The sequence below is a fragment of the Hydra viridissima genome, unplaced genomic scaffold, assembly GCF_058129835.1.
Source record: "Hydra viridissima isolate aposymbiotic clone 2 unplaced genomic scaffold, HvirCarnegie_v1 scaffold_11, whole genome shotgun sequence".
Lineage (NCBI taxonomy): Eukaryota > Metazoa > Cnidaria > Hydrozoa > Anthoathecata > Hydridae > Hydra > Hydra viridissima.
The window spans coordinates 15,627,480-15,640,854 of record NW_028324310.1 but is presented as its reverse complement, the minus strand read 5'-3'; the positions used below and the strand labels follow the sequence as shown (position 1 = coordinate 15,640,854).

Here is a 13,375-nt window from a genome sequence, read left to right as displayed (position 1 = left end):
AGAAATACTTTAGTAAATGTTCAAAATAGCATTTAGAAAGTGTCATGAAGTATTTTATTGTTTTATCGCTAAAGAAGACCGCCTCTGTTCTTGATAGAATTCTTTAAAGAAGTTCGAATCATGTACATTCTGACCAGCGTTTTTTCATACACGTAGTTCTACAAAATTAAGAAAACGTGAAAATGGTGTTTGAGAGTTTGACGTAATGAGTGGCAAATAAAATTTATCTGTAAATTAAAAAGATACATAAAAAAGCCATTTTTATTCAGAAATTTATAATTTAAAATTTAGAAGAAAGGAAAACATTAATATTGTCAAGTTACAAAAAAAAAAAAATTTCTTCGGCACCATGACGACGAATGTGGGTCCTCTCTTCTTTTTGAAAAATTTCCAGGATTTATATTTTTTGGCACAAAATTGTTGTTCCGTCTCTTGAAGTACTGGTGGACATGCTCTAAAAACTTTTTTATGCAACATTCTAAGAAGCTTCCTACACTTTGGTCGGGCTACTCTTTTCTGTAGTTCGGATAACAGAGGTCTCTTAGATTTTTTATAACATCTAATGTTGGAATATTTTTTAAAAATAGCGCTGCTGTATTGATGGATGCAAACAAATGATCTGGCGACGCGTCTTTGGGAACAACCGGAACAATGACTGAATTTTTTTTTAAAATCTGCGATAGATATATGTCAACTTTGGTCACTATTTTAATCGGTCTACGAATTCCAGGTGTCCTCTTGAGATCTCAAATAAAACAGACATTTAATTGCATTTAATTGTTTTTAATTGTATCCCATTGTTAAAACATGGTTATAAATTTGCTTATTAAATAAATGAGTTATCTCAATAAAACTAGTATAACTCATCTTTAATGATATCAAGTTTTTCCATCTTTAATTTTAATAAAGTTTTCCATCTTTAATTTTACCAAATTTTGCCTTCTTTAATTTTACCAAACTTTGCCGTCTTTAATTTTACCAAACTTTGCCGTCTTTAATTTTACCAAACTTTGCCGTCTTTAATTTTACCAAACTTTGCCGTCTTTAATTTTACCAAACTTTGCCGTCTTTAATTTTACCAAACTTTGCCGTCTTTAATTTTACCAAACTTTGCCGTCTTTAATTTTACCAAACTTTGCCGTCTTTAATTTTACCTTTAATGTTACTCATCTTTAATGTTACCAAACTTTTGCCAAACTTTTGATACTACCAAACTTTGCCAATGTAAAATGAAACAACCAAAATTTAATTTTGACTTTTTTTAATTAAAACTTTTCAACTAAAATAAAATTAACAGCAATACTTAAAAAATAACGTTGCACAATCAAATTAACTTCAAAACTTCAACACACCGCCATTTTAGGTGTGCTTTCGTTGCTTTTGTATTTTTTATTTTTTTTTGTTTTTGGTTTTTTTTTCTGTGCGTCGTCTGAGTATGCCAAACGATTTTGGTGAACTTTTCGCAGAAACGAAACGCGTTTCCTCCAACGAAGCACTTGTTACCTCGTTATTACTTTTTCAGCCCTCGTGTAGCACATTACTCGCTAATTAGTGCAGTTGTTATTTCCACAACTGCCCATTGAAATCGCCTATAAAAACGCGCTTCGCAAACGTAAGTTCAAACGCAAGCAAGTTCAAACGCAAAGCACAAGCGAATTCAAAAAAAACCTTCAAACCGCTTGACAATCATGGCAACCAAGATAGTTTTCATCGCAGCTTGTGTTCTGGCTGTCACAGCAAACGCAGTGCGTGTAGTGCAAGACCAAGACGACGGCTACGAACACCAGAACACCGACTACGGACACGAGAAAACAGACTACGAACCCAAGAAAACCGACTACGAACCCAAGAAAACCGACTAAGAACCCAAGGAAACCGACTACGAACCCAAAAAAACCGACTACGAACCCAAGAATATCGACTACCAACCAAAACGCGTTATTTGTGTCGGTAAGAGATTTATTGAGAATTTGCTTCAGCAAAACTTACCTAAGAATGTCGCGCTTTTGTTTTTTAACCGAGTTGCGTATTTGGCTAGAGCGCGCTAAACTTGCTATTTTGTTTTTGAGCCAAGAAGCTCACCGTTTAATCTTGTCTTTGAACTTTAGGTGTCGACGTTACAAACGACTGCATCTATCGTGCTGACGGCAACTACGCTATTGACAGCGAGCCTCGATCTGGTTACGTAGCATGTGTCAACAAAAGAGCCATATGCATGCCATGTCCATACGGATTAGTCTTTTGCGCCAGAGCTGGTTACCGTGGTCTCGGACAATGCCTCGGAAAGTATGATGAATGCCCACCGCGACCCTACTGATTGTAATTATGTTCGAAATAACAATGATGCTAGAATGTTTTGAGCAGTGTTCGTTTTTTTTATTAGTGTTTTATGAGTGCGCGGCTAGACCGATGTTGCACGGTTTGCGAAGATCCTAAGTGATCTATTCCGGGATCATTCGGGAGATGGGAGAAAAAGTTAAAAAAAAGGATAAAATAAATGAATAAAAAAAAGATAATAAGAAGACCTACGGCGGCAGCAACAGCTCGACAAGCAATGTTACAAACTTAAGAAACCCTAAGTGAAACGGTCTTTCCCACTTTGTTAACCGATAGATGCGTTGCAGGCCAAAAACCTTGAGCCTGGTAGAACCCGCCCGCGTCAGTGCGAAAGCTTTGCTTTCAGCTCAAAATTAGATTTAACTTTCTCTCTCTCTCTCTCTCTCTGCGCGATTTTTAAGTCGCAAACGTTTCAAAAAGTCTTTTCGACTTGTAAGCTCAGCAAAGGACTGTTCTTTCGGCAAAATCGGCCAGTCGGAAAACACCTTTGACGTTCGCTCGGCACAAACCTAAAGTTAACACCGCGGTCTTTCGGCTAGCGGTTTCGCGTCGACAGATAGTTGGCGGCGCATTGGTCGCGCTTTCACGGCCGAATATTAATGCTGCTCGTCCACATAGGCGGCCATCCTGTTAAAGAGAGGCCAGTTTGTTGACGATTAACCGATCGTGCAAAGCAAAGGGGAGAAAGATCGGCTTTGTTTTAGCTCAACTCTGTTCAGAAATTGTTTTACCAAATGCTAGCGGCGCAGTTTGCCACTTGGCCATTCACACGAATCGGCTACTTTCAACATCGCTTCTGACCCTTGCAACTTAGTCACAAAACCACGAACAAAGACACTCGCCATAATATTTCTCATAACCATGATGTTCACCGTAATGTTCGACGGTAGTTCTTTAAACCACTGAAGAGGTGCTGAACGAAATTGCAACAGCTTAAAACTTAGGGTTTTTTTTTTTTTTTTAATGTTTACAACGCTTTGTTGTACATGCGCATGAACAAGAATTAAACTCAGCTGCGTGTTTTTGTCATTTTTTGAAATTTACTTTCTTCTAAAGCGATATCGAGTTATCAGGCTCCTTTGCTTCTGAAGATGAGTGCAGTTTTGTTGGTAACTGTAAACTAAACCCTGACACAAGTTTTGATGATTAAGTAAGAGAGTTACGTTACATTATGATAAACTACAAGAATAACAAGTTGTTACGGCTTGTCGTAGTATGTTACAAATCTGCCATCAAGCATCTAACTAAAGAAGCGAATCTGCTATTAAGTAAATGACTAAAGAAATAAAGGAAAGTAGGTAAACTAGAAATACAACGGGCTATAACCGTTTCTAATGCTTTTCATTTTTTAAGCTTACGGGAGAGAATTCACACCTCGCGAATGAAATGCGAAAAACAAAGGAACGCAAAACTTGCAGTGATCAAAAAGCAGTTGCCCTTCTACCGATTGCACCGTACATAAACGTGTTGCTTCCCGATCAAACCTTGGTAACCTTACGCATATCGCGAGGTTAGGATTATTTTGTTCTAGCTCCCGTTTTTAAAGTTGGCAGAAAATGAGTTATTAGCTTTAGTTAGTAATGATTGCTTTTAAAATACGCTTTGTTTTATAAAACTTTTTTCTAAATAATTTGTTTAAACGTTCTTTAAAAATCAAAGCTAAAATTTTAAATAACTTTTACTTTTGGAAAAAAAAGCCAAAACTTTCCCCCGTAGTTTAAACTTGGAGATAGAAGAAAATAACTCTAACCTCGCCATATTGTATTTTTAGCGGCCTGTTAAAGAAAAGAAACAAAGCGCTTCTATCTTTTTTTTGTTGATTCAAATTTCTTCAAAGCTAGATGCCTTAAGTTCTTTAGTTCAAGTTTTTTATAAATAGATCCTAACGAGTTGTTGGTTCTTCTAACTCCATAACATCAAGTAGGGCTTACGCATGACAAAAAGAAACAATCTGGAGAAGAAATGATCAAGGTTCTTATGCATGGCTACCACGGCATAAATCTGGCTTACGGAGAGCTGCAATTGGTAAATATGATAATATAAACACGATATAAATAATATAACAATATAAATAACAATATAATATGATATAAAATATGATAGTATGATAATACGATAATAATATCTTAAGACTTTTTGTTGTTATTGATGTGTTTTGGGAAATACTGCTCAAGCGCACAGTTTAATGCGTTTTACAAAACTTATTACTAAAGTAAAGAACAGCTAAATATTGCTGATTTAATTTTAACTTGCAGCAGTTCTTCGTGTGCTTTTACTTACTGCGGAGTTTGAAAATAGCGATTTCTGGAACAAAAGAATCACAAATGCGAAATCGAGCGCTAGCTAAGTTGAAGTGATCAACAGTTCGAAAAGACGTTATGAAAAATGTTTGAACTTATAACGCTAAGTAGTTTAATATGAGTAAGCTTTGAATAAGACATTTATTCATTTCTAAAATTTTAACGATTTGTATTAGCGTTTTACTGATGCTTTATTCGAAGCATAAAAAAAAAAAAGAAAAAGGTAAATAAGAGAAAGACCGTGTCTTCTTGAGTGCGTGCGTGCGTCAAAGTGCACTCGAAAAAGCAACGCCTTCTCAACTCTGCAGTGAGCATTAAAGAAACCAAGCTGAACTGCTTTCCGATCTGCATGCCGGAATCCAACGCATTTTGTTTTCACTCCTAAGTAGGCTTATGCGCTTGTTCATTTTTCTTTCGGCCAATTTAGGTGTGCTTTCGTTGCTTTTGTATTTTTTATTTTTTTTTGTTTTTGGTTGTTTTTTTCTGTGCGTCGTCTGAGTATGCGCTTGTGCCAAACAATTATGGTGAACTTTTCGCAGAAACGAAACGCGTTTCCTCCAACGAAGCACTTGTTACCTCGTTATTACTTTTTCAGCCCTCGTGTAGCACATTACTCGCTAATTAGTGCAGTTGTTATATCCACAACTGCCCATTGAAATCGCCTATAAAAACGCGCTTCGCAAACGTAAGTTCAAACGCAAGCAAGTTCAAACGCAAAGCACAAGCGAATTCAAAAAAAACCTTCAAACCGCTTGACAATCATGGCAACCAAGATAGTTTTCATCGCAGCTTGTGTTCTGGCTGTCACAGCAAACGCAGTGCGTGTAGTGCAAGACCAAGACGACGGCTACGAACACCAGAACACCGACTACGGACACGAGAAAACAGACTACGAACCCAAGAAAACCGACTACGAACCCAAGAAAACAGACTACGAACCCAAGAAAACAGACTACGAACCCAAAAAAACCGACTACGAACCCAAGAAAACCGACTACGAACCCAAGGAAACCGACTACGAACCCAAGAAAACCGACTACGAACCCAAGGAAACCGACTACGAACCCAAGAAAACCGACTACGAACCCAAGAACATTGACTACGAACCCAGGAAAACCGACTACGAACCCAAGAATATCGACTACCAACCAAAACGCGTTATTTGTGTCGGTAAGAGATTTATTGAGAATTTGCTTCAGCAAAACTTACCTAAGAATGTTGCGCTTTTGTTTTTTAACCGAGTTGCGTATTTGGCTAGAGCGCGCTAAACTTGCTTTTTTGTTTTTGAGCCAAGAAGCTCATCGTTTAATCTTGTCTTTGAACTTTAGGTGTCGACGTTACAAACGACTGCATCTATCGTGCTGACGGCAACTACGCTATTGACAGCGAGCCTCGATCTGGTTACGTAGCATGTGTCAACAAAAGAGCCATATGCATGCCATGTCCATACGGATTAGTCTTTTGCGCCAAAGCTGGTTACCGTGGTCTCGGACAATGCCTCGGAAAGTATGATGAATGCCCGCCGCGACCCTACTGATTGTAGTTATGTTCAAAATAACAATTATGCTAGATTGTTTTGAGCAGTGCACTATGGGACAAAAGTATACAAATTTTGCACAAAAATATTTTTGATAATTATTTTGTTTGTTTATGCCAGCAAATGTCATTACATAAACCCCATATTGGTTTTCATCGGAATATTTGAAAAATTTAAGATTTGAAGATTGGACTTAGTCCTGACAAAGGATTTTCTGGGTTGGTTCCTTACTGCATAACTCCATCCATATTTCAATTTTTTGATATGTTCTCAATAAAAAGTAAATGAAAAATAGTTTGGTTTTTTTATTACAGCATTAACAATTATATTATAAGATATTATAAGTAGGTAGATATTGCAGTTATTTAGTAATTAATAAATATGCAAAATTTACTGCTAAATATCTAAGCCCATGTCTTCAAAATAGTCAATAATAGAACCTTCATTTAAATCTATGAAACTTGATTCCTTAGTTGTAGTGTCCCAATCAGCCTCTTGTTCATAATTTTTAAATAATAGGAAATTTTTGACAGCACCTGATACCTGGTGTTTAATCCTTTTCATTCTCACATCCAGTTTTGCTGAAGACACTGCAGGGTCCGATGAATCTAATGCTCGATTAAATACATCGAGCAAATTACTTTTACGAGAACACTTTCGAGAATGATATCTTCAATTCTGCCTATAGTACTTGTTACAAGATTCAGCTCCCTCTTCACCAAAAAATCCAGGTGATAATGGTAGTGTCATAATAATGTTTTTTGAACGACAAAGAATTTTATGAAGAGAGGCAGGCATGTTGAACCATTTATATTTACTAATAAATAAGGAATATGTATCATGGCAGAAGGACCCAAATTTTTCAAAGATCAAATGTTCGTAACAATTAAGGGCAGCAAGAATTTTTACTTAAAAACGAGTTATACTTAAACAAATATTTTGTGCATGTAAGCTTTCAGAAGTAATCTTTAATGCAAATCATAAAGATGATCACATGTATGTATTAGCAAGGCCGTAGATAACTTTTTTGATGTTTGAGCTAAGCAACTTTGAAACATGAAGAAAACTCCATATTTAAGTAGGTTCATATATATAAGGAATGAGGATGCTACGCAAAAAATTGCGGTGATTGGAGACTGGGAACAACAAAAACCCCAAAACGTTAGCCCCCCAGCCCCAAATATGAGGGCAATGAGTCAAATTTGTTATTTTTTTTTTTAATTTAAAATTTTTTATTTTATTCATCAATAAATTTCAAATTTGATTCAATAATCTCTTTTTGATCGGCTTCAATGACTTTATAAAGTTTACACCCCCCTCAAATTGAGGTTTTTGTGAAGTTCTATCATTCTGTTTGAAGTTCTATAACTTTCAAACGGGGATTTTGAGGGGTATATAACCTTAACCTTTTTGAAACCCGGAGTATTCAAATAAATGTATCAGAAGATTCTCAGTGTAGTCATCCAGAGAAAATGTGCATGAAGTGTTATACTTCTCTTAGAAACATCGAAAATAGAGGCAGTAAAGTTTTCAAAGCTCCAAAAATTTGGGTAAAATGTCCAACAGTTGAATGCAAATGTGTTTTTGGTATTCCTGGTCGAAAACCTCTATCTAATGTTGGGCAACCAAGAAAGGTTAAAAAATGGACAAAATTTCATATAAAATCATTTCTTGATTCATTGCCTATACAAGAAGATAAAGAAATTTTAACAGAACTAAACCATGAACTAAATCCACATATAGTTTTATGCATTTGTAAGATTTGTGGGGAAGTTATGAATCAGCCTGTCATGCTAAAGAACTGTCAACACTCATTCTGTAGCTTGTGCATTTTATCAAATGTTAAAGATAAATTAGAAAATGATTCAAATTGTCCATTATGTAAAACTAACATCACAATTGACAGCCTATCATATTCTGTCCATATATCTGAAATTATAAAACATTTAACTATTATATGCAAGAATTGTGACAAAAAAGTATTTTTGAAAGACAAAAATTTTGAAAATCATGACTGCAGAAAAATATCAAATAGCACCATAAATGAAAACAACCAATTAGTTAGCATAAACAGTTTTTACCAAATCACTGACACAAGTGAAATCCCACAAGAAGCCAATGATGCTGTTTTACATATCATTAAAAAAAAGTTGAATCAGTCCAAAACATCTACAATAGAATTTTCATCCGGTGGGCCTAGGGTAAGAAATATGTTTTAACTTTATAGCAAGTTAAATAGTGTTTACTTTTCTATTATGCTAGATATAATTATAATTATTAGAATTGTAGTAGTATTTAAACTTTATTACATCATTTTAATGCAATCTATATTTTAAGCAAGAGTAAACTAGTTTGATTTAGTTTTTTTAATATTAAATATAACTTATAAAAAAAAATATAAAATATTATTTTATTTTCTATTTTAAGTAATGTTTTGTTTAATTTACAGCCACTTTGTTTTGTTTCTGCTCCCAAAGCTTATAAAGATAGCGCAAACTGTAGTAACAGCACTCTAAGAAAAAGACAAAAATATTTATTGGAACAATTCAACCATACAGCTGGTAGTTCTAAGGACTCTAAAATCTGTCAAACAGCTGTAATGTTAAAGTCATATGATAATGATGAAGCAAATGAAATTTTAACTAAAGCCAATATTGGAAGAGTGGATTTAAATGCAGAAGAAATGGTTGCTTTAAAAGCTGATATGGGTATTCCTTGGAATAAATTGAAAACTATGGCTAGGTAAATATAAATATGGAACTTAAAATACTTTTTGTAATTTCGTTTTTTATTTGAGAACTTGTAGTTCATTTTTACAATTGTTTATAATTGCAAAACTTATTGCTTGTATATTATTATTCTAGGTGGTTAAATTCGAAAAATATTAAAACTGCTTCAAACAACAAACAAAGAGTTGTTGCAAAGGAATGGGCTGGAAATGATTTAGTTGTTTTAGATGGACCATTTACATTTCAAAATGAGAATAATAATGCTGTTGTTGAAATTAAACTAGCTCCTTGGGCATATATCAACGACCTACCTCAAAATATAGAAAACCTACTAAATCTTATGGAAAAGTAATAACTCATTAATTTGAGATATTTTTAATAAACACTTAAATTTATAAATTACTAGAAAAATAAAAGTTAATCTTTATACTAATTTGTATAAGATAAGTATATATATATATATATATATATATATATATATATATATATATATATATATATATATATATATATATATATATATATATATATATATATATATATATATATATATATATATATATATATATATATATATATATATAATGCATATATGTGTATATACAACAAACTGTTTTATTATATATAATAAAAAAGTGTATTGCATAAAATAATATATTTAATGCTCAATGCTAATAATGCCTTGATTTATGAATTGATTTGACTTTTTTTGATATTTTTTTATTTATAGCATCAACCATTGCTTGACTTATGCAATTCGATTCCAAAGCTAGTTGTAGACCTTGGATTTATAGATACTGGTGTTCACTTACAATCTATTGATGTGAGCCAGAAATTTAAAAAGTTATTTTCATATTATTCTAAGTGTCATAATATTATGAATAGTTCACACTATTTCAAAGATAATGATATTCAGGAGCTTGGTAAATATTTAACTGACTTTTTCGATTTTACTCTTGTAAATTTTTATCTTGATTGTAAATTATAATACCTAAACTACCTCTTGTTATTTTTACAGTATGATATTATTGAGTATTATTTTTCTTTATGTATTGTATAATGGAAAATTTCGTCAATTTTTAGATTTAGCAATCAAAAAACTCATGGAATTTTATAGATTTACATGGCCAGATGCTTCTGTAACACCTAAAATGCATTTACTTGAAAACCATGTATATCAGTTTATTGAAAAATGGAGATTAGGAATCGGTGTGTATGGTGAACAAGGTGGTGAAAGTTTACACGCCGAATTCAACAATCTTAATAGATTATTCTGGCATATGAAGGGTTGTAGTCGGCTAGAAAGCACTGTTAAAGAACATTTTTTAAGAAATCATCCTAAAGCAAAAGATATAAAGCCAATTGTAAAAAAAAGAAAAATGAGTTAATAAAATTTTACAAATATTTTTGTAAAAGAATTTTAAAATTAGTTGAAAATTTGTTATAAATTTTAAAAGTTTAAAAGAAAAACAAATTCCTAATTTAAATTTCATTTTCAAATTGACCTTATTGATTTTAACCCTTAAGCATAAATAAGCTAACCTTACATTTTTTTCAGTCAAAAAAATAAAATAATTTTTGCCTAACGTTATATAAATTATCTCGATTTAAAAAAATGACTGGTGAAAATGATTAATATAAAATTTTTCCTTAGAGTATCGAGAATAAGAATATGTTTTAATTTTTATCCAAAAAATTTTCAGTCGCAAGATATTCTTTAAATAAGTGAGGGGATGCTGTTTTTTTTTCACCTAAAAACTTAATTATTTTAAACAAAAAAATCTCTTACTTTACGACTTATTATTATTATTTTTTTTAATTTAATAAAGAGCTTATCAATTATATAACTTAAAAACTTTTTATTTTTTTGATTGCGAAGACTAAATAGACATTTAGAAAGGAAATCAATCACTAAAGTTTTTAGTTTTTACGGAAAAACTGCTCCGCCATTTTTTTTAATTTTTTATATAGTGTAATTTAATGCGCATGCTCACAATAACATCCTACGCTTAAATCACCGTGCAAGGCATCCTTTAAAAGATACACTCTCTAGTTCAGTTTTACCAATATGTCAAGGCTGGTGTCATGTTGGCTGTGCAGGTGTTAATCAAAAACAGACACAATATATCTGAAACTTTTGCCAAAAATAATGCTTTTATGTATTTTATTTTACAATATTTAGTGCGGTTGTTCTTAAAACAGATATGGTATATATTATTTTACATTATTTAGTATAACTATCTTTAATACCTACCTTCCTCCTATATTCTAATCTTAAACATACAATTTAAATAAAAATTGTACCATATGTGGTGATACCTGTTTTCGGCATTTTCCAGAAGAAAAAAAAGTTCAAGTTGCATAGAGTTTATTAAATGAAAAACTTCATTTCATTGTATTATGGGCAGTTAGGTGTTAAGGTGAGTTTCCACTTTCCGTTTTAGGCACGGGAAAGGGAAAGGGACAGGAAAATTAATCACGTGAGCATGCGCAATTTGTAACTTAGTTTTGAAAATAAATCACGCGCATGCTCACATGATTAATTTTCCCATCCCTTTCCCTTTCCCGTAGCTAAAACGGATGAGTGGAAACTCACCTTCAGGTTATGTTATATCAGAATATTTCCAATTGCTGGTTTTATAAAAACCATTCCTTTTAATCAGTTCTTTAAATCCCTTAAATCTAAAATCATAAAATATTTGTAAAGCTGTAAAGTAAGTGAAATCAAGAAAGTGGTACAATATCGGATTACAATGGTAAAATTAAAGATCTAGTTTCCTTAATTGTACTCTTAGCGCTATTTTTTTAATTTGATTCTTCGAGACTTAACGCTTTTTAAATTTTGAGTTTTTTTAACATCTTTACAACAAACAATCCCTAAATTATGAAATCCGATTGAAAACCCATGTTTTCACTCAGTAGATTACCTACATTTTTTAGTTTTGTCTTAGGGGGTACAATATTGGCAACCTTACTCTACAGTGCCTTGAAAATGGAATGAATCAATCATGTTCAAGATTGCTATTTTTGTATATTATGTTAGTTTATGTTAATTCCAGTAAATGTCGGCTAGGCAAAAATGACCAAAAACTTTTTACTCAAATTTTCCTTCAACCTCGGCTCCAGTGCATCATAGTGAACATTTTCCTTACTTTCTTGTCTTAAATTGAATGATTCTAAAGTGTCCGCTCCAGTTCATCATTTTCCTTACCTTCTCGTCTTGAACTGAATGATTCTAAAAAAATCTATATTAGAAACTTTTAGTGCTGGCAGTGACAGCGAAGACCACGTTATCAAATCAATATGTAATAAACCATAGCTCATTAAGTTAAAAGACGTAATTAATTAGAAGCTGAATTTATCCAGAAACCAAACAGAAATTGTAGCTTCCCAGTTGAAAAAGTGATGACTGGAGAGAAATACTTTAGTAAATGTTCAAAATAGCATTTAGAAAGTGTCATGAAGTATTTTATTGTTTTATCGCTAAAGAAGACCGCCTCTGTTCTTGATAGAATTCTTTAAAGAAGTTCGAATCATGTACATTCTGACCAGCGTTTTTTCATACACGTAGTTCTACAAAATTAAGAAAACGTGAAAATGGTGTTTGAGAGTTTGACGTAATGAGTGGCAAATAAAATTTATCTGTAAATTAAAAAGATACATAAAAAAGCCATTTTTATTCAGAAATTTATAATTTAAAATTTAGAAGAAAGGAAAACATTAATATTGTCAAGTTACAAAAAAAAAAAAATTTCTTCGGCACCATGACGACGAATGTGGGTCCTCTCTTCTTTTTGAAAAATTTCCAGGATTTATATTTTTTGGCACAAAATTGTTGTTCCGTCTCTTGAAGTACTGGTGGACATGCTCTAAAAACTTTTTTATGCAACATTCTAAGAAGCTTCCTACACTTTGGTCGGGCTACTCTTTTCTGTAGTTCGGATAACAGAGGTCTCTTAGATTTTTTATAACATCTAATGTTGGAATATTTTTTAAAAATAGCGCTGCTGTATTGATGGATGCAAACAAATGATCTGGCGACGCGTCTTTGGGAACAACCGGAACAATGACTGAATTTTTTTTTAAAATCTGCGATAGATATATGTCAACTTTGGTCACTATTTTAATCGGTCTACGAATTCCAGGTGTCCTCTTGAGATCTCAAATAAAACAGACATTTAATTGCATTTAATTGTTTTTAATTGTATCCCATTGTTAAAACATGGTTATAAATTTGCTTATTAAATAAATGAGTTATCTCAATAAAACTAGTATAACTCATCTTTAATGATATCAAGTTTTTCCATCTTTAATTTTAATAAAGTTTTCCATCTTTAATTTTACCAAATTTTGCCTTCTTTAATTTTACCAAACTTTGCCGTCTTTAATTTTACCAAACTTTGCCGTCTTTAATTTTACCAAACTTTGCCGTCTTTAATTTTACCAAACTTTGCCGTCTTTAATTTTACCAA

At 32.5% G+C, this 13,375-nt stretch overlaps 1 protein-coding gene and 1 pseudogene across 1 annotated transcript; both read left to right on the top strand.

Annotated features, from left to right (window-relative positions):
- The first annotated feature begins 1,688 nt into the window (after positions 1-1,688).
- LOC149882417 (uncharacterized) lies at positions 1,689-2,317 on the top strand (annotated as a pseudogene).
- Positions 2,318-7,522: 5,205 nt separating this feature from the next.
- Positions 7,523-10,403, top strand: LOC149882416 (uncharacterized). Its single transcript, XM_090065937.1, has 6 exons — positions 7,523-8,375; positions 8,624-8,916; positions 9,039-9,251; positions 9,310-9,319; positions 9,634-9,826; positions 9,987-10,403. Exons 1-6 carry the CDS (start codon positions 7,647-7,649, stop codon positions 10,289-10,291), a joined length of 1,743 nt encoding a protein of 580 aa, XP_089922063.1. The 5' UTR covers positions 7,523-7,646; the 3' UTR covers positions 10,292-10,403.
- The last annotated feature ends 2,972 nt before the right edge of the window (positions 10,404-13,375 follow it).

Coding starts and splice junctions, on each gene's coding strand:
- LOC149882416 (XM_090065937.1), top strand. CDS start 7,647: ATGTGCATGAAGTGTTATACTTCTCTTAGAAACATCGAAAATAGAGGC. Junction 8,917..9,038: donor AAATTGAAAACTATGGCTAG/GTAAATATAAAT, acceptor TTATTATTCTAG/GTGGTTAAATTCGAAAAATA. Junction 9,827..9,986: donor TAATGATATTCAGGAGCTTG/GTAAATATTTAA, acceptor GTCAATTTTTAG/ATTTAGCAATCAAAAAACTC.